Raw genomic sequence first — 22312 nt, 5'->3', positions numbered from 1 at the left:
CTTTAGCGAGATGAGTGTAGTATATCTTTTTTAAGTAAAAGTAATAGTGAAATAAAAGTTTTGGTCTCAAAGTTAAACTTTTATTTTATTTATTTATGAATATTTCCTGACAGGCATGGGATAACAACAGGAAACTTGGTAATTGGAGATTTTTGGGGACCAGAAATCTAATTTCCCCACCAAAAATTATATATTATCCAGAGGGCGCCGCATACATCTTTCAGCAGTCATTTAATACGTTCAATTTTTTATATCCCCCACTTTACATAATTTTTAAATCAAAAGTTTTGTTCTTCTATTATTTTTACTTAAAAAGGTATACTACATTCATCTTACCAAACTCAACCGTTTTCGAGATAAATGCATTTTAAATCTATGTACGATGCAAATTCCAATTTTTTGCATTTGATTGTAGCTACTAAAAACCATTTGACATATCCTGGTCATACTTAGCAGAAAGTGTAGGTACTGTACACTAAGGTGGGTCAAAAAACAATAATGTTTCATGTTTTAATCGCTGTATCGCGGAAAACTTGCCTTTGGGGTATATAAGTAAAAGGCAAACTAAAATAAAGTTATATATTGAACCCCCAGCTTGCGCATCATACTAAATATTTAGTTTTTTTCAGAAATCAAGACATTTTTCAATTATTTTTACAATCTTTAGCCAATAATATTTGAACGTGCTATAGTGAAAACTGTTTAGTTAATAGTTTAAAAAATAGGAAATAAATTTGAAACAGACAATATCTTTTAATTTGCGGTAGTGCAAAATACTAAAAAATTGTTAAAATTCACATATTAGCACCTTAAAAGAAGGTGTGGTCTAGTATGTTGTGTTGGGTGTTAATAGCACAATCCATTTTTTGTTCTTTTACTTTACACCCCATTTAATTGGAATATAATTATTATAGTGTGTTTAACAACTTATAATTTTAATAACATGTTTAATTGAAACAAAAAAGAAACCAAATTGTAGAAAAACAATGTCAACAAATTAAATGAAATTTTGACTTTAGTAAGAGTCCTTTACTCATTATTTCAGAGTGGGTACGTTGAAGCTGCGCTTGCTGTCAAACTTTGGCACCGAATCTCTGGATGCTACAGCAGATCTTATGAAACCATCTCGTTCCTAACCACTAGGAGGACTAATTAATCGCAATCTTTTGAGTAAAGATGAATGGTGTCTTTTAGACATAAGTTGTGCAATAAAGTCAGGCAACTGCCCTGTGGACTTATCTGTTCGAGAACCGGGTCCACTTTTCCACTATCGATGGTTGACTACAGCTATCATAGTTTTGAGACTGTATGTAAGTGTGGAAATGTCTTCAGTTAAACATAAATTGTTAGTATCCTTTATTTTTAAATCATACATGCCTGTATGGTTCAAAATAAAGTACAGCAAATACATAACATATATCTGAACACTGTAACATAACTGAACACGTTTTTGCGGCTATCAAATCAACTAGATTTCTACCAGAGAATTTGATTAAAGTAGTTGATCCTGTAATCGAAAATAATGCATTTTTCCCACCCAGAAAATTTGCTACTGATGATCGTGGATGAAAGGAAACACATAAGAGAATTAGGATTCCGAAGAATAATCAAAGGAAAGATGTTAGCTACATAAACAGAAACAATTAGGGTTTTTCGACCTCCAAAAATCACCTTTCATGCGACTGACTCTACTGAATTATTTGATTGGAACACCACTGAAATTACACCACCATCACTGTTACGGAGAGTCTCTGATGATGAAGTTTGGGCTAAAATCACTGCTGGTGAAACACCCGAGGATTGGAACTTTGGAAAATTTCCATGTCAAGTTAGTGACTGAAGCATCTAAAAAAGTCGTCAGTGCTAAGTAATGAGATTGTTTCATAAGATCTGCCGTAGCATCCAGAGCTTTGATGCCAAAGTTTGACAGCAAGCGCAGCTTCAACGTACCCACTCAGAAATAGTGAGTTAAAGACACTTTCTAAAGTCAAAATGTCATTTAATTTGTTGACATTGTTTGGCTATAATTTTGTTTCTTTTTTGTTTCAATTAAACATGTTATTAAAATTATAAGTTGTTTTATTTATATCCTTTATAACTTTAAACACACTATAATAATTATATTCCAATTAAATGGAGTGTAAAGTAAAAGAACAAAAAATGGATTGTGCTAATAACACCCAACACAACATACTAGACCACACCTTCTTTTAAGGTGCTAATATGTGAATTTTAACAATTTTTGAGTATTTTACGCTACCACAAATTAAAAGATATTGTCTGTTTCAAATTTATTTCCTATTTTTTAAACTATTAACTAAACAGTTTTCCCTATAGAACGTTCAAATATTATTGGCTAAAGATTGTAAAAATAATTGAAAAGTGTCTCGATTTCTGAAGAAAACTAAATTTTAAGTGTGATGTGCTAGCTGGGGGTTCAATATATAACTTTATTTTACTTTGCATTTTACTTATATGTGAATGGTTGGCCCTTCCCAAATTCTACGCCACTGGCGGAATAGCTATTTTAGTATTGTAGTACCATTTTTCGATTCTCCAATATTTTCTATGTAAATAATTATGCTGTTTATTCGTAACGATAAAGTCATTAGTTTTCGAGATATTTGAAGTTAAAAACGAAGCATAATACAGTAGACTCGCGATTATCCGAGGTATCTGGGACCGTGACTACCTCGGATATGGAAAAACTCGGTTAACACTGAGATTGGTTATGTTGATAGAAAAACACGTAAATAACCATAACTGTGGATATTTTAATCACAAAACTAATAACTTTTACTGTCTATAAAAGATAAAAACATTTACCTTATCAATATTACTGTTTAAAAAAATATTTGATTGATTTTTGCGTAAGCTTCATTCCTGTTTTTGAGGCGGCGATGTTGCGCCAAGGTTGAAAGTTGTATTAAAAACTCACCAGTTATGACTTTTGCCTCGGTTAACCGAGGGGCTCGGATAACCTAGACTCGGATAATCGCAAGTCTACTGTACATTAATCAAAATATCTGTGCCGTTTCATTTTTAACTTATATAACTTATTTAACTTTTAACAGATATCTCTAAAACTAATGACTTTATCGTTACAAATGAAGAGTAGATTATTTACATACAAAGTATAGGAGAATCTAATGGTAGGGGAGCCCAAGCGGGGATTTTTGCAGTTACTCGAGCGCGTCAGATTATCATATGGGGAGAAACGTGGTACCCTGCAGATGTACCTCTGCCATATATTGGCTCTTAACACAGGGGAGTTCGTTTAGGGGGGCCCGAAAAAAAAAATCTATCCTTAAAAATACTCGAAATTGTCAGATTAAGATAAGGTAGGTTAAGTACATGCAAATCAGTGTATATTTAAAAAATCTGACGATTTGAGCGGGACGTAAGGGAATTGGTGAGTCACAAAGTTTGACAAGAAAAAGGCGAATATTTCGCGAAATGAAAGTCAGATCGAAAAACTAAAAACTACACGTTCAATATTTTTCAAAAATCTATCGATAGATACCAAACACGACCCCTCGCAGAGAGGGGTGGGGGGTAAATTTTAAATTTTAAATACAAATCCCGCGATATTTAGTAAAATAAACATCAGATCGAAAAACTGCAAAATACACTTATTTAATATTTTTGAAAAATATATCGAATGGTACCAAACGCGACCCCCCACGGAGGTGGGGTGGGGGGTTACTTTAAAATCTTAAATGGGAGCCCCCATTTTTTATTGCAGATTTGAATTCTCTGCATAAAAATAAGCAACTTTTATTCGAAACATATTTTCGAATTATGGATAGATGGCGCTATATTCGGAAAAAACAATTAATGGAAATGGAAAATTAAATTAAAAAATGGCAAGCGCCCGCTAAAATGGAAAATTTTACTTAACTTTTTTTGGTTTTAGGACCTAATAATCACAACCCAATAGGTCCCCAAAGCGCTCGAGTGACTGCACATTTAGCATACTTTGCTCCCCTACCATAAAAAGTATGCTAAAATAGCAGTTCCGTTAGTGGTATGTAGAATTTGGGAAGGGTCATCCGTTCACTTTCCCCTGTCGTATGCCTCTGGTAGTAGCCCGAAACGATTATTTAACATAATTTATTAGTAGGGTCTACCTACAGTACCTACACTTTCTGCCCTGTTATGACACGGATATGTCAAATGGTCCTTAGTAACTACAATAAAACGCAAAACATTGCATTTTGCATCGTTGTTTTAAAATTCGTTTATCTCGAAAACGGTTGAGTTTAGCGAGATGAGTATAGTATATCTTTTTTAAGTAAAAGTAATACATAGTGGAATAAAAGTTTTGGTCTCAAAATTATGTAGTATGGGGGATAAAAAAAAATTGAACGTAATAAATGAGCGCTGAAAGACATATGGCGCCCTCTGGGTAATAAATATTTTTTTTGGTGGGGAATTTAGGATTCTCGTCCCAAAAACCCCCACTTATTAAATTTCGTGTTGTTATCCCATGCATGTCAGGAAATATTCAAAAATGAATAAAATAAAAGTTTAATTTTGACACCCATTATTTTGGTTATTATCAATTTTCGTACTAAGGTAAATTTGCTTAAATTGACCTATTTTAACCTCAGGAATCTACGGTTAAGCTATGACCCATTCATTACCAAACACCCTGTGTACCTTGTTACTAGTGTAGTTTAATACATTCAAGGTAAAGTGTCGGTAAAAATGGACCTACGATTATTACCAAAGGGAACGTATTCATACGTCTAGTTGACTAAGAAAGCCTTTGACAAAGTTCAACACAGAAGGCTTGCAAACATATTACGGAACACAGAAATAGATTAGAATGTGAGAATCATTACGAGTACAAATTTATAACTATATCAAAAAGCCTTAATTCAAGTAAAGCAACAAAAATCTAAAGAAATTCCATTAATAAGAGGAGTACGACAGGAATATGTACTACCCTCTACTTTTTAATATGTGCTCAGAAGAGATGTTTAAAGAGGTACTAAAAGACATCAATGAAGGCATATCAGTTATTGGAACACTAGTGAATAATCTCAAAAATACAGACGATACAATACTCCCTGCGGGCAGTTCAGAAGGGTTGCAAATTTTGGTTGATCGCACTACGCACTACTGCGAGAAGTACGGACTGGACTGACTTTGAACACAAGAAAAAACAAAAATCATGATTGTCAGTAAGAACAAAATTAAAGACGAAACAATCTATGTTAAAGAAAAAGCTTTAGAAAAATTACCCAGATACAATTACTTGGGATGTGAACTAAATGAACAATGGGACCGCAGCCTGGAAATAAAACGATGCATTGAGATAGCCAGAGGCGCTTTCAATAAGATGAAAACAGTATTATATAACGGAAAACTAGGAATAGAAATTAGAACTAGAGTATTGAGATGTTACGTATTCTCTAACCTTTTATACGTAGTTGAAGCCTGGACAATTATGGACGTAAAGATTTAAAAAGGAAAGAAAAATGAGCTGCTTTAAACATCTACCAAGAAATAAAAAATATGAGTGGATGCGATTGGTAATACAACCGAAAGTGCAATGTAAAACAATCAAGCCTATTCTGTAACTCGTTTCGATGATAGAAGTCAGTAAAATCGAATAGAACTGGCTAAGTCGAATAGAAATAGTCCAAATCCGCATTCCATAACTACTTCGGAATCTCTACAATGTAATAGTGAATAGAAATAGAAATCACTTCGACAGCATTTACCCTGTCGAGATGAGATTTCGATTATCGAAATTGTGGTTGACGCAAGCGCATTTTGTTTTGTTTTGACGTTTATATTTTATATATAAAATAATTGATTACTACTTATTTATAGTATTACTTATTATTATTATTTATAGTATTTCTACCTTTTTTTAGCTGCTTCATTTTTAGTCTGTGGTTTTATTTGTTTAGATAATTATATATTTAATTTAGACATGTTGTAGGAGTTGTAGGACCTAACCTTATTTATTTGCTATGCTATGTGACATCTGAATGTTTGCCGCTCGCAGTGTTGCCATACTGTTTTCGCTTTTATTTCTTGTACAATTTCAATCAATGGTATAATGTACGAGAATAGCATACAATAGACTTCTTATGCGTTGATTGATAAATATATAATATATATTTGTATATGAGGGGTCTAAAAGCAAAACCAGCAATCTCCACTTTGACAAATTTTTCAGGAAATAAAATTTTTTAATAAAATTTTAGCGTTTTATTGAAGTTTGATTTTGTTTTGTTATTTATATTTATTTGTACATTGGCTTTAGTTATGCAAAAAGAAAACTTAATTATTTACATTAAATTTGAAGTAATTAACAATTTAAGTTTGGAGATTTCTGGTTTTGCTTCAAACACTTGGAGATTGCCGATTTTGCAACAGAGAAAACAATATATGAATTCAAAAAACACACATCTTCCTTGAAACTAAATTTTTATTGAAAAAATTTTAAAACAAATATTTATGGAACAAAAAATTTTTAAACAATCAAATCTGAAATTTCATCACAAGCATCAGGTTCTCCTTCAATATGTTCAATAGCTCCTTCATTTTCTTCGGAATCAATAATGTTTTCTAACATATCATTATTCCTATTTAAAGCGTTATGGTAAAACCAGTGATGTGGGTAGTGGGTAAACCAGTGATGGGATCCCACATCACTGGGCAAAACTCAAGATTTTCTAAGTTTTTCATCCACTCTTCTCCAAAATGTTTTGTTAGAAGTTTATTAACGTCTCGAAGTTTTAAAAGGTTAACCTTAATAGCCCCCAATTCAATAATACCAGGATTAATCATCCTGATATTTTTCCAGCCTTACAAACACTTTTTGGTTGTCCAATATCGCTTCAATAGTGCGGCTCACCCCGTACCAAAACGTTTAATCCATTCGTCAAAGACTGAAGCATATTACAGGCTGTGCGCTGTGATTGGTGAAAACGGAGATTGCTGGTGTTGCTACTCACGCACCGATGGAGATTGCTGTTTTTGCTACTAACCCGATTTTTTGACGTTAAATATTTACAAGATATTGGGGGTTTTGCTACATCATATTTTGTGAAGTTGTAGAAATGAACACAAAAATATAGATGGCAGTAATAACTCAATTTAATGAAAATGTGGAGATTGCTGGTTTTGCTTCTATACCCCTCATATTATACCAGTATACCTACTTGAATATTTATCAGTCAACGCTCATAGTCTGAACAAATTATGGAAAAGATGCCATTTTTGGGAAAAGTTGTTTAGCAGTTATTTCAGCTGGAGTCGTATCTTAAAGATTGCATATTATTATTTAGTAATATCAATTTTAAATAATTTATTAATAATTATGAATTAATAACATCAACTTAAATATCTTTGATTTAAAACGCCCGGTTTCATAATCAACTTAAAGTGAACATTAACTAAAGTTCACTTTAAAGTTGACATTTACCCGTATGAATTGCATTGATAAAGGTACCAACTTAAAATTTAAAGTTCACTTTAACTGATTATAAAACCAAGCGTTAAAAGCATTTATACTTCTTATATTCACTTTCACTTACTTATCTTTTTATTTATCAGTTTATCTTTTTTTTATATCAATTTTAATTAACTCTAATTTAAAACCATTTATCCTCTTTTGAGCTTTTTGCATCCAGTATTTACACTAATACTTTATTTACTTTTCAAAACTTGAGGATAGTATGAAGAAAGTATGAAAACATTGAGGAGATGGCAACGGTGTCATATTTCGAGTAACAACCAGGTCACAGAACACTGGTTAATGCGCGGTTGCCGCCTCCTCAGAACCGCGTGAAATAGAAGTCAGAGATTTCGATTACGATATGAGTTACAGAATACCAATCCAAACACAAAAATGACGCGATAGATATCAAACATTCCGATTTTGGGTAATTACGATTCGACTTGGTCATTTCTATACGATTTGTTAAAAGTTACAGAATAGGGCTGAATAATAGAATTCTCCAGAACTGCTGCAGACAGAATAAAATGAGCCATGATTATCGCTATTGTCCTTAGGATAGGACACATGAAGAAGAAGGAGAAAGTTTTTTCGGTCCAAGTTTTTAACAAATATGTTGGTAAAATTAAATTAAAATGTTATTAAACACAGCAATGATTAACGACTATTGAAAGAACAAATAAATTAAAATAAAATATTTGAAGAAAAGAATTTGTGATGTAGAGATGAACAGCAGTTCATCTTGATTTGCCCGATCTAACAATAACTCACATTCTTTCGTCAGAATCTTCACGGACCCTGAATCTAAGGGCCGGTATTTCAACAGCTACTTAAGCTTGTGCTTAGCTAAGCCTGTGTCAAAATTTAAGCAGAAGCTTAAGCTAGGTGCCGTATTTCCATCATTTCCTTAACTAAACTGGTCCTCAACTGTCAAGTTAATTGGTTTGGTACCTCTGAATACGTCAAAATGCCAGAACTAACTGTTCTGAGGTAAAAACTACTACTGTTTACATTTAATTTTATCTTGTAATCTGTGACTGTCTCATTTTTAATTCACTTAATTTTGTGTACATGGTACATTTTTGCGCGAGCTTAAAATTATTTGGTTTAGGCCTATGCTTAAGCCTCAAATTAAAGTGGAAATACAGGGATCTAAGCTTAAGCTCAGGCTTAAAGTAAGCTTTGGCTTAAGTGCGGTTGGAAATACTGGCCCTAAGTTTACAACACACAGTCGAGGAGTACACACAGCGAAGTTAGATTTTTCAGATAGATAGAAGATATTACAAGATTTGATAGAGAAATGAAGATATAAGTAGTGCTGCAATAGGCAACTACCAATAACTAAACTCTGATAGTTTTTCTATCCCTAGCAATCGCCCTATATATCAGCTTGCTTCTCTAGATCACAAAAATAAAAAAAAAACAATTATTTTTAGCCCCAAAAATCAAGTGTAGCGGACAAAGTCGAGCTGGAGTCTCCCAAATGGGAGACTGTAATGGGCCGGCTACACACAACGTCTTACCTGTGAAGTCCAAAACTGTGCAGGCATGACGGAAAAAAAAGACGGTACACCGTACGTTGTCCACACGTGCAGACTACGTAAAAACTGGACTGCGCAAACTTCAGTCTTTCGAGAACGCAACACGATGAGCAGCACGGAAGAGGTTTTTTTAATGGAAGCGTTATTGTATTGTTTATTAATAAAAAAGCAACAAAAAAACAAGCAACCACGCTGCAGAAGTAAGTGGAGTAAAAAGTGGCTCGTGCGGAGAATTTCTTAATTAACTACTGTTTGACGTGTCTATTTACACTCTGGAAATCGTCCGCAGAAAAAATTAAAAGAAAATTAGGTTTGAAAATTCTAGGAAAATTTCTCATATTTAATTTTCTATTAATTTTTTCTGAGGACGATTTCCAGAGTGGAAATCGAAACGTCAAACACTAGTTAATTAAGAAATGTAATTTTAATTACACCTACAATTATTATGGCTCAATCCCATACAAACATAATACCATTGTATATCTAGACGGTTAAACAATGATAATACTACATTAAACATGCCACAAGAAAACAGTTTCAGTATATTATATAAAGTATATAAACTTTTTTTCAACGGTAGTATTCCAATAATGGAAAAAATAATAGTTAGTCTTTAAAAAACGGTAAAAAAATTATATATTATGCTTTTAAAGAATTCTCTATTTTAGAATCAATTAAAAATAAAAAAAATAAAATATTACGTATTAAATAAAAGTGTATGCTTCATTTTTCTTATTCCTGTCGGAATATTCTCTACTTTTCACCTTCCATAATGCCGGCAAGTCTATAAATTCGGTTAAGAATTGTTTTGAAACACTTCTTATGCCACTCATTTCGCCTGGTCTTGATCTATCCACCTCGAAAACTTTTGCGGAACTCAAGAAGGACTGAGACTGAACTGCCGGCCACACGTTCAAGTAAAACTGTAGAACCTAAAACTGCATAGGTAAAATCTTCAGCATGTCGACGAGAGCACAGTCCGCGCTTGGAGACCTGCGCGCGATACAGTCTTGCCGTCCATACACACGCTCTTACCTGCACAAACGAGTCTCTACAGGCATGCTCCCAGGCAAGACGTTGTGTGTAGCCGGCCTATAAGTCAGATTGTTAAGGTCTGCGACTACAAGCAAGCAAGCAATTTGATTCAACCCGACCTGTGGGAGATGTCCACCATATCGAAAAAGTACATTCGGGTGTAACAATTCATTGGGGCGAGGTGTTTTGACCCGAGTAAAAACAGGGATCACCCCACCTCGCTCCAATACCCCAGGCCATCCCTTTCCCCCCATAGCACGCTGATGCGCGATGAGGGCACAACTATCGTAGCCAAATGCTCTTCACAATGGAATCCTGGGTAATAAAATTCCATGTGGTATCCTAATCGATTGCAAAAAATAAGGCCCAGCGTGAAGCGCTCTATGCCTTTATCTTCTTAATTATTTATCCGCGGAACTAAAATTGCTTGCTTGGGCCCCAAGTCATTGTACCAAGCCCCATTGAGCTCATTCCAATGGCTTGGAACTCAAGATTTTTATAATTTTTTTGTTTTTGTGATTTTTTTGGTGGCTTACGCCTTTTTTTAAAAAATTTTTTTATATCTGACTTCCCTTAAAGGTGATCGTGGTATTGGACCTACGTGTGTTACGTTTTCTTCGGCACTTGTTGTTTTCGAGCTACGAACCGTTCACTGTTTACAGTATTTTATTTATTTATCCCTCTTTACAATATTTATTGTTTTGGACGTCTGTGCTTCCACCGGTGGAAAACGTCGTACCTTAGCATCTCTCGCAGTATTGGGCTTGGATGGTGCTCCAGTTCTGCAAATTTTACTCTGGCCTTGTCTGTCATCATTTCTGGGACTCTTACTTGCTGTAGTTCTCTGAAGAGGAATCGTTCGGCTACGTATTTTGGGACTTTGGCTGCTTCTCTTAGGCTGTTGTTGTGGACCGCCTGTATTATCTTTTTTGTTGTGTTACACACGTGTCCCCATGCGAGAGATGCGTACGTTAGTATCGGTAGTATTATGCTGTTTATGAGCCTTATTTTAGTCTTCAGTCTCAGTTTACTTCTTTTTCCTGTTAATCCTCTTAGTGTTGCTCTTGCCATGTTGGTTTTTTGGACTGTGGCTTCTACATGTTTCTTGAAGGTTAATCCTTTGTCCATGATGACTCCTAGATATTTGGCTTCGTCTTTCCACTCGATGGGGGTGTTCTGCACCGTCAGTTGTTCTTCTGGCTGTTGTCTACCTTTCTTGTATAGTACCGCTTGCGTTTTTTCGGAGTTGATGGCTATCTTCCACTTTATACACCATTCCTCTATATCTTCTAACGCTGTTTGCAGGTTGGTCACTGCTATGTCTACGTTTCTATGTTTGGCCGCTATCGCTGTGTCGTCTGCGTAGAGGCTCATAATGGTACCCGGAGTTCTTGGTACGTCTGCGGTATATATTGTGTACAGTAGGGGTGACAGGACTGCTCCCTGCGGCACCCCAGCTTCCGGGCTCCCGAGCTCGGACAGGACTTGTCCTAGCCGAACCCTGAAGCTCCGGTCGCCCAAGTACGAAGAGATCAGCCTCGTCATCGCCCCGCTGTACCCATACCCTCGCATTTTATATATGAGTCCCTTATGCCATACTCTGTCGAAAGCTTTGCTTACGTCCAGGAATGCTGCTTCAGTGTACTGCATATCGTTGAAACCAGCTGCTATGTACTCAGTTAGTCTGAGTACTTGTAGCTCACTGGAGTGCTCTGCTCTGAATCCAAATTGAGCTTCTGGGATTATCTCTAGTCTGTTTGTTTCCGCTTGCAGTCTTCTGAGGATGATTCTTTCCACTATTTTGCTGATCGCTGGGAGTAAGCTGATTGGCCTGTAGTTCTGCGGGAACGTGTGGTTTTTGCCAGGTTTTGGGATCATGATGACATGGGCCTCTTTCCATCGGTTTGGGAATCTTTTGTATCTTAATATCGCATTCACTATGTTTGTAAAATACACTATGGCTCTTCTGGGAAGGTATTTTAGGGCGGATTCCTCACCTTAGGGAGGATGAGGTATTTTAGGGCTCTATTTGATATTTCGTCTAGACCAGGCGCTTTTCTCGGTGAACTGTTTCTTATATGTTCGTTTATTTCTTCCGGTGATGTTGGGGGGATGATGTCTTCTGGATCCTCTGGTCTTTCTTCTTGCTCTTCGACTTCTTCTAAGAAGTCGTTGTCCTCGTCTTCATGGAAGTTAAGCCAGCATTCACTTTCGAGTGTGGACCTCATCGCCTCAGCTTTTTCTTCTATGGAGTATACCATGCCGTTTGCTCCATGTAATGGGGGATGGGTTTTCTGTCGCTTCTTAGCATTTTCTGGAACTTCCAGACGTTTTTCATGTTTGGGTCTGATTCTTCTATCTCTTGTAAGAAGTTGTCCCATTTTTCGCTGCGGTGTAGTCGAAGAGCCGTCTTCACCTCTCTGTTTAGTGTATTTGCCCAGGTTTTATCTACTCTGTTTCTCGTTCTTCTGGCTATTTGCTTCGCTCTGTTCTTTTTCCTTATAAGATCTTTTACTTCTTGTGGTATGTCTTTGAACCTTCCCGTATGGATCTCGACTTCTTCTACCGTTGTGCTGTTTCTAATCGCTTCTTGTATGATGTTTTATAGATCTAAGACTTTTTCTTCTATTTGTTCTGGATCGTTTATAGTTGGCACTATGTTTATTCTTTCACTAACTAATCTTTTATAATTTGTCCACTTTATTTTCTTTTTAGTTCTGTTCGATTGATTTGTTTCTTCCCATGTTCCTAGTTCTAGTAGAATGGGGTTGTGGTCTGTGTTCCCTTCGTCTAGTGTGGTTAGTTCTGCTTGAAGTCCTAGGTTCTTTGCAACAACGATGTCTATATGTGTGGGTAGTCCATTTCCTGAGAAGTGTGTTGGATCTTCTCGGCCCATTGCCATTGTATCTTCGTTATTTTCTATGTATCTGTTTAATATTCTTCCGTTTCGGTTCGTAGCTCTATCATTCCAGTTGGGGGATCTCGCATTTACGTCTCTCATTATTAGTGTTGATTCGGTGATATTTAGGAACGCGTTGAGGTCTTCATCCATTAATGGGTCTTGCGGTCTTACGTAGGCTGATATTATTCTGACTGCGCCTTGCCTCATTTTCACTTCTATTGTTGTTGCCTCCATGTTTACTAGTGGTGGAGTCGCGAAACTCGTGTGTTTGATTCCCTTCTTGACTAGGATGGCTGTTCCTCCTGATCTTCTTGTGTGGTCGTTCCTATATACATCGTATCCAGGAAACTTTAGATTAAAATAGGTCTGCGACTACTGAGAGCAACACTCGTATTTATACATAGGGTAACAGACCCGTTTGTGAGGATATACAGTTTTCACCGCGTGTGTGAAGATACTTTTAATAGGAGAACTTTGAGATCAGGCCACTCCATCCGCTTTGTTATTAATCATTGACTGAAAGCACGCCATGACGGTAACACTATCTACAGTGCCTGGGCTGGAAAAATTGCGGCCAAAGTAATTAGTTGCTTGTGAGTAAAAGAAAAATATCTAAAAATCATCTACATGCCATACAATAAAAATCAACTGAAAGCAATCGGCGTAGCATACAAGAGTTAGTTGTGAGGAAGGTCAATCAAAAAATAATGTGACGGATATCGTTCTGGTTTGACGTACTAAATTTTTTCCAGCTTATTGTTTTCCTTTTGTAGTTCTCCTATAGCCACTGTGTGCATTGTTTAATATTGCTTAAATTTGCAAATTAACTTAAAGAAATATTTTTGTAAATGATGAATTTTTGTATGTTTTAGAAATCTGGTATTGTGATGGAAGTGCAAGCGGGAATGCAATTGAATATGCTTATACAGCGTGTCTCTAGTATAAGGTAATTACCAATTTTTTATATCCGTTTCTACAATCACTAAGGACTTTTACTAAACGTCACTTTAATAGCGGATTAAAGATGGAAAATCACCAAGACCTGATGAACTGCAAAATTTTTAAGCCATTAGGGGCACACCAAATTACAGTTCTTACTTACTCTTACAGTACTGCCGTGCTTTGCTTAAAATGGTATCTGCCAGAATTATGAAACTGAGAAAAAGGGGTTTAAAGTTGTAAGCACATTCCGACCCCATGTAAATTTATATTGTGTGATACTATGATGCATTTTATTTAGTAATAGGTAGATTTAAACTTACTGAATAAAAAAAAGTAGTTATCTTTGGTTTTTATTTAAAAAATGGTAGATACCACTCTCAAGTCAAGAATTACGTATATTATTAACCGTGGTAACGTACTCCCAGTGAAGATACCACTTTTAAGTTAAGAAAAATCATAATTGTTATATTTATAGATATAAAGCAGGAGGAGAAAAAAATGTAAACGACTACATATAAATTGTTTATTCATGTTCATTAAAGAAAAAAACATGTAGGTAACGTTAGTAGGTAAACTAAATAAATAAATTTGAAAATAAAATTGAATACTTAAGTAAAAGGGCAACAAGAGTTCTAGATATTTTCCCATGTAAAATCCCATAAGAAATCGCTAAGGTCCATTCTGCTCGTTTTTGACGCTTTTTGTGGTGGAGGCGCGACGGCTCGTCCGATCGTGACGTAAGACGGCTGGTTGGAAAGGGGAGGGGGTAACGAATATGTTAACACAAAAAACACAAAGAGAATTACTGAATACAGATGGCATTGTGAGCTGCATACTATATTTTATCTACGGCAATTCAGGTGATATTATGTTTTTTTTACGTTGGTATTGTACTTAGGGTCTCTGATAATAGGAATATATTTATAGTATTAGAAAAATCGTTTAACAATTTAGCATAACACAAACAACTATTTGATATGCTGATATGATGTATATATTGACATAGAAAAGGTATTTAACATAGTGTAATAAGCAGTATTATTGAAGCCATAAATTAATTTAGAGTGTATAGCTACATAGACTGTCGGAAAAAACGTTAGCAAGGACAGTCAAGTAGTAAGTAATGGTTAAATGTACTAAGTATCTGTAAATGTTAATAAAGTGATGTTAGTAAGGTTGATAGTTAGTATGAATGAATTATTTGAGATTGATGATGTAAGCATGCAATGAATGAAAGGTAGTCAATTCGGTCGAACATAAATTTGTTGAAAAATATGTTCTTAACAGCAGTCACCAACGTGAAGGTACGACTACATCGACCGACATGTTAGTAGGGATGATGGTTAGTAGAAATGAATTATTTTACATTATATGATAATTTATTTAATAATAGCACTATACTTAACTTACGTACTAAGATCAGCTCACGATTATCTAACTTGGTTTAGTAGACATCTTTTTATTGATCTGTTGGACATCTTTTGATGTTATTAATGTTAAAACATCGATACTTTTGGTGTTAATTCATTCGTTACTGTAGTATTCAAAATGAATTATTGGGGGTAAATGCGATAACTCTAGGTTATCTAATCCTTAAAACTAAGGATTTTTCCGACTCCTGTTTTGTGACAGGCTATCGAAGACTTAAAACTAAATCGGGGGAAAGAAGACCATTAAGTTATCGATTGTCTTAACTTGGAAGCTACATGAGCAACGGCTCTAGAGTTAACCAGAACGTCTCATTAATTTGCCTGTTATGTGGTCCATATCAGATATCTTTTTAGTGATCTTAACTAAACATCTTTTTTTATATGGGCTAATCTTAATAATTATAGCTAATTTAGAGATAATATATACAAAACTAAGATCTATTGGAATTATTTGAGAAAAGGAATGTAGTAAAAAGGGTCTGCTCCAAATCTATTTAGCACTATGTTAGCTGTAATACATAAATAATTTTTTAAAAAATGAGTATATTCAATCAACTAGATATACTAATCTTAATGACATAAAAATGGTGAGTAATATTAAAAGGTAAAAAGAGGAATATAATAAAAAATTGTATGATTCAGATGTATTTATCAATATTGTAGTTGTAATAAATTAAGTTTTAAAATATAATTATATTCAATCAGCATACATCTTAAAGTTAATCAAATCATCAAGGATAAATGTAAAAATATGGCTGGCTTGGTTATGGTTAAAATATGGGACAAATCCAAAAGAACAAGAAGAAAAAGAATTGACAGCAACATGACAAACGAAAAGAAGAAGTGACAAACGAAAAGAAGAAGTGACAAATCGAGAAGAGAAGAAGAATTGACAGAAACATGACAAACGAAAAGAAGAAGAATTAACAAACGAAAATAAGAAATGACAATAGCTCAACACAATGAAGAATAATTGACAAATCGAAAAGAAGAAGTGGACGTGACAAACGAAAAGAAGAAGAATTGACAGCAGCATGACAAACGAAAAGAAGAAGTGACAATAGCTCAACACAATGATGAATAATTGACAAATCGAAAAGAAGAATTGACAGCAGCATGACAAGCGAAAAGAAGAAGTGACAATAGCTCAAAACAATGAAGAATAATTGTCAAATCGAAAAGAAGAAGAAGAATTGACAAACAACAAGAAGAAGAAGAATTGACAAACGAAAAGAAGAAGTGAAATGGCTCAACACAATGAAGAAGTGGCAAATCGAAAAGAAGAAGAAGAAGGCTTAACACAATGAAAAATAATTAACAAATCAAAAAGAAGAAGAAAAAAATTGTCAGCAACATGACAAACGAAAAGAAGAAGAATTAACAAACGAAAAGAAGAAGAAGAGTTGACAGCAGCATGACAAACGAAAAGAAGAAGTGACAATAGCTCAAAAACAATGAAGAATAATTGTCAAATCGAAAAAGAAGAAGAAGAAGAAGAATTGACAACATGACAAACGAAAAGAAGAAGAAGAAGAATTGACAGCAGCATGACAAACGAAAAGAAGAAGTGACAATAGCTCAAAACAATGAAGAATAATTGTCAAATCGAAAAGAAGAAGAAGAATTGACAACATGACAAAACGAAAAGAAGAAGAAGAAGAATTGACAAACGAAAAGAAGAAGTGAAAATGGCTCAACACAATGAAGAAGTGGCAAATCGAAAAGAAGAAGAAGAATTGACAACATGACAAAGAAGAAGAAGTGACGATGGCTTGACACAAAGAAGAAGAAGAAATTAAATATGATTTCATTATTCTAGCTACATTCCACATCTAATACTAAGTATTAAATAGAATTTCATTAGTCACACAAAACGAATGTGTCAGAGGAAGCAATATCATGTTACACCTGTAACATGCATGATATTGCAGTAGTAAGAATGTAGGGCAATGACCGCAAAAAGCAACGATTATATTTTTTTGCAACATCGCCAGAAACACCTTGCAAATTTCAATAACGGAAATTAAAACTGCAACTTTTAGAAATAATATTCACATGTCGTCTAATATTGCATTTTAACCTGACGGTGCAAAATTAGTAACAATGTAGGGTAATGACCGCAAAAAAAGCATCGATTTTATTTTTTTTAGTATACGATTTCATTATTATGACACAGCACATTCCACAATACGTGTTAAAAACGGAAATTAAAACCACAAATTGTAGAAATAATATGCAAATGCCGTTTCAAATAATCCTGCAAGTACATTTAAATTATAATGCATCGGCAAAGTAACCTACTATATAAATAGAAATCGGAGGATAGTCAGTTCATTGAGTTTCTGACAAGTATAAAGTAATAATTGTGTATAAGCAATTGTGTCCGAACCACAGTTTCTGAACGTTTCGCTAGTAAGTTCGCAGTGCAGTGATAAATATTGAATAAAGGTAAGCGATTTTTGTTGTTCATTTGTTAAACATTTTTATGTGTGTTTACTGTGTACTTGTGTTTCATATTTTAAATATTTTTTAAATAAGTTCTTGTATTTATTGTGTTAGTATTATGTACTTGTGGTTGTTTTAAGCATTTTTAACATAATTACGTGCAAAAAAAAAATTCACGTATACTCTGCTTTAATAATTTTGACTTCTCTTTCTCTCTCCTCATTTTTGTGTGCATTCCTTCTATGTACTTGTGTTTCTTTTATCTATGTAGTTTTAAAATAATTACGTCCAAAGAATTTCCCGTCTGCTCTGCTTTAATAATTGTGGATTACTGTTTTCTATTTCTCTCTGTTTATGTATGAATAGTTTTCTACCAATTGGCAATCTTAATGCTGCATTGGTTTAGTATATAAAAACACTATCGGCTTCGATGATGTGGTTGTTCATTTTTAAAGAAAGGTTTGATAATTTTATTAAATTTATCCTGGAATGCTTGATGTCTCAAATATCCTCGGGAATCTCTATGAATACCTGTGACTTCTAATATTTTTCATAATTGATGCTGTTAAAGCCAGTTAGGATAGGTGATGTCATAGCTCCTTTTAAAGGTAGTGACGTGTGCAACCGATGAACTGGTATGTATATAATAAAAAGTACGCTAAATAAATTCTGTAATATTTTATTTGTTAAAAATTAATACGTATAAAACACAGAACTTTTAGTATATTCATTCTTGAAGGTCGGATATGTTATCTGTTATTAAGATGAACTTAAATTCTGAAGTTTTACTTGGTTGTTCTAAAATTTCTTGTTTTCTTGAAGTATGTGTCTGTTATTAGTCAATAATATCTAGGTACCTCAGTTCTTCTATAATTTCAGCTGCTTCTTTTCCGGTTAAAGCGTCGGCTTTTGAAAGAATTTCAAGGCCTTTCACAAGCATGTTCGGGTCGCCATGTTCGCTATACAGACACCATATCTCTTCCAGTTCGTCAAGTATCTGCTTCTTTGCTATATCACAAACCCTTCTTTCAGCAGTTCTTGTGGGAACATCAACACGGTTTTTCTTTGAACCTTGCATCTGCATATCTTTTGTATCTTGACCCTTCTGTGATATATGTCTTCTTTTACACTGTTGTTGTATGCCTGATGTATCTTCTTCTTGTGTTTCGGCATTTCTTGAGGTACCATGTAAGGCCTTTGTTCTTCTTCTTCTTTTTCCTAGATACATTGGCTTAATAATTTTTTCGTATTTTGCTGTGTGAGATTGGTGGCGTAGACGCCCTCGTCCATCCTTATGTACTCCTGATACGTCTAGAAGAGTTTTGTAAATTTTTTGATCGGCTAGAGTATATTGTGTAGGTTCCTTCGAGAAAATCAGGTCGTACAGGCCAGGTGTAGCTTTAAAAATGTGTGAATCCATTTGAATGCTATCTTTACCGAACTCAATGGTGTGATTTCCAAACTCCCATTCACCCGTCTCCCAGTTATACTTGGGGCCAAATATCTGGTCAGTATTCCCTAAATTTTGCGTATATGTTTCTAAATAAGGGTTGTACGATGTTTGTATATGTAGAGGTTCGTCGTCACTGATCTGTGATGGTTGATTAATGTGTGACTCATCTTCGTTGAGATCTGGTTTAGGAACATTTTCATTCACATAATTGGTTATTTCTTTAAGAGGCGTAGTTATTGGCTTAAACGTTGTCTGTAGAACCTCTTTCTCATCAGCTTGCATTCTTCTAAGAGCTTTGTACTTTTCTCTCACTATTGCCGCAAGTTTGTTTACTTGAACCGCTCTATTTGAAGACATGTTAACAAATGACTTCTCGACTTTAAAATGCTTGTATTTATACCTCTGTGACCTTCTGGTAGCGTGTCTCTGTAGACGCCTGTACGTCTCAGGTAACCCTCTGTGATCGCCTGTATCTTCTGTTAGCGTGTCTCTGATGACGTCTGTATGTCTCTGATACCCCTCTGTGGTCGTTTATGCCTTCTGTTAGCATGGCTCTGATGACGTCTGTACGTCTGAGGTACCCCCTCTGTACTTCTGAAGTACTGCAGTTAGTAATGAAAGTGGTGGGGAATAATCAAGATTTTTAGGTGTTTACTTTATTATGTTGGTAGTAGTGATACATTCATGTATATCTCATAGCGTGAGTGGGGAAATATGTAACCAAGTTCAATAAATGTGTTAAATGTAGCACTTTTACATTGATTCTTATGGAAGAACAGGCACAAATCTACACATTTCAGGGGCCTTTTGAGCGTTACATAATACCATTCAATTTTCCGTCCGACTAAAAGTATATTTAATACCCAACATTATGGTATTTTCTTCATTCTGTTTCAGATATTCCTAGCGTTCAGACGTGTGCTCTGGTGAGTGTCAAATCGTTCAGACGTGTTTTGGTGAGTGATATATTTCAGATTTTTTTTTTAAATTTTTGATAATTTTTTATTCAGATTTTTTTATGATTTTTTGTTGTTTCGAAAATTTTTAATTTTGTGAAAATTTGTTATTTGTAATCTATTTTTTAATATTTGCTTAAACATGTTGGCAAAACTTATTCAGTTAATTGCAACCATCTTAGGCTTAATCAAAAATGATTATAATGCTGAAAAGTTAAGACAAGGGTTGATAGAGTGTAATAAGGCATCCAAAAAATTAAGGGACTCTATGAGATATGCCAAGACGATTGGCGAAAAGCAGCACCTCGAAGCCCAGATGCGGCAGGTGAAAACATTAAGAAACCAACTAAAAGCCGAACAGAAGAAGGGGGCGGGACTTAACTCTCGACCGGAGACTGCGTACAAGAGGGTACAATGGGATGACTCTATATCTGCATTCAATTCAAGAATTCGGACTGGTGTCATCTCAAACCTTAAACACAAGGACCCGAGTAGTTTCCTGGTAGATTGCAAAGCTTTGTTTAAGCGACGAATTCAGAACGCTCTTAAGACTGATGAGGCAGTAAAGGTGAATATGGCATTTGGTGGGGAATTTGAAGTAGCCAGCGGAGATATGATCCTAAATGAAACCAAGTATTTCACTACTTCAAACTCTCCCATATACAAAGACACAAACTTGGATGAGTGGTTTGAAAAGAAAGTAGTGGAGCCCATCTCCAGAGATTTGGAAGAATTCCAAGAACGCGATTCTGGATGGGCTCTAAAGGCAGTTGTTAACCTAGGGGTCAACATTAACAAATTTACGCCGCAACTTGGATCCTCCTACATTGAACTTCCCCCTCAGATAAAGCAAAAGAAGGCATGTATCAATGTTAAGAACGATGACGAGGCATGCTTTGCATGGGCTGTCATATCGGCATTATATCCATGTCAAACTAACTCCGCTTTAATGTCATCTTACCCGCACTACTCGAGCATATTAAAACTTAAAGGTATTCAGTGGCCTATGACCATCAAACAAATTCCGAATTTTGAAAAGCAGAATAATATTTCAATCAACGTTTACATTTTGAAAAAGGAGAAGAACAGTACGATCCTCCCAACCTTCCTAACAAAGAACAAGAAGGATAAACATGTGAATCTTCTTCTTGTTCAAGATAAATATGATGAGCAAGGTCCGATTAGATATCATTACGTTTGGATAAAAAATCTATCCCGGCTCCTTTCCAAACAATTGAGCAATGAAAATGGAACAAAATATTTCTGTGATGCCTGCCTACATTATTTTCGATCACAAGAAAAGTTAAATTTTCATAAGACATGCTGTAAAGGGCGATCAGATGTGATCTGTGATAGGTGTTTACAACCATTTTCATCATCTGCACATCTAGAAGCCCATACCGACGATTGTGAAAGAATGAATGAAACAGCCATCAAAATGCCAGAAGAAAGTCGTAAAATGTTAAGATTTAAGAATTTCAGGAATAAGATTAAAGCCCCCTTCGCCGTATACGCAGATCTCGAAAGTGCTTTGAAGCGTACAGGAGATCCTAAGAAACATCAAGAACATATTCCTGTAGCAGTTGGGTATTTCTTCAAATGTTCATATGATGATACCCTATCATTTTATAGCTCATATCGAGGAAAGGATTGCATGAAATGGTTCGCAGATGAACTTAATCAGCTTGCTGAGAAAGTTTCTACAGTGTTCATGTGCCCATATGATATAAATATGACATCTCAGCAAGAGAGTGATTTTCATGCAGCCACGCATTGTCATATCTGCGAGCAACGCTTCTCCCTCGACGATAAGAAAGTGCGGGACCACGACCACCTCACTCCAGATAATAACTACAGAGGGGCTGCCCATGAAGGGTGTAACATTAATTACAAAGATGCTCACACTATCCCAGTGATATTTCATAACCTTAGCGGATATGACGCCCATTTCATTGTTAATGATATTGCTACACACATCAAAGGCCCCGTAGATCTTCTTCCTATTACTAAGGAAAAATATATCTCTTTTACGAAACACATTGATGATGCTCGAATTAGATTCCGTTTTGTCGATAGTTTTCGATTCATGGCTTCTTCTCTCGATAAGCTCTCTTCATATTTGACCGAA

At 35.1% G+C, this 22312-nt stretch overlaps 1 protein-coding gene across 7 annotated transcripts in view; it reads left to right on the top strand.

Annotated features, from left to right (window-relative positions):
• The window catches only part of LOC114331819 (protein croquemort), a 317116-nt gene that overhangs the window by 280524 nt on the left and 14280 nt on the right, over positions 1-22312 (top strand). For all 7 annotated transcript variants that reach the window (XM_028281487.2, XM_050643841.1, XM_050643840.1 and 4 more), the window contains exon 6: positions 13831-13904. In XM_028281487.2, the coding sequence (XP_028137288.1) occupies positions 13831-13904 (74 nt within the window). The remainder of the gene's footprint in view (positions 1-13830; positions 13905-22312) is intronic.

Source organism: Diabrotica virgifera, chromosome 2, assembly GCF_917563875.1.
Source record: "Diabrotica virgifera virgifera chromosome 2, PGI_DIABVI_V3a".
Lineage (NCBI taxonomy): Eukaryota > Metazoa > Arthropoda > Insecta > Coleoptera > Chrysomelidae > Diabrotica > Diabrotica virgifera.
This window is presented reverse-complemented; position numbering and strand designations above follow the sequence as displayed.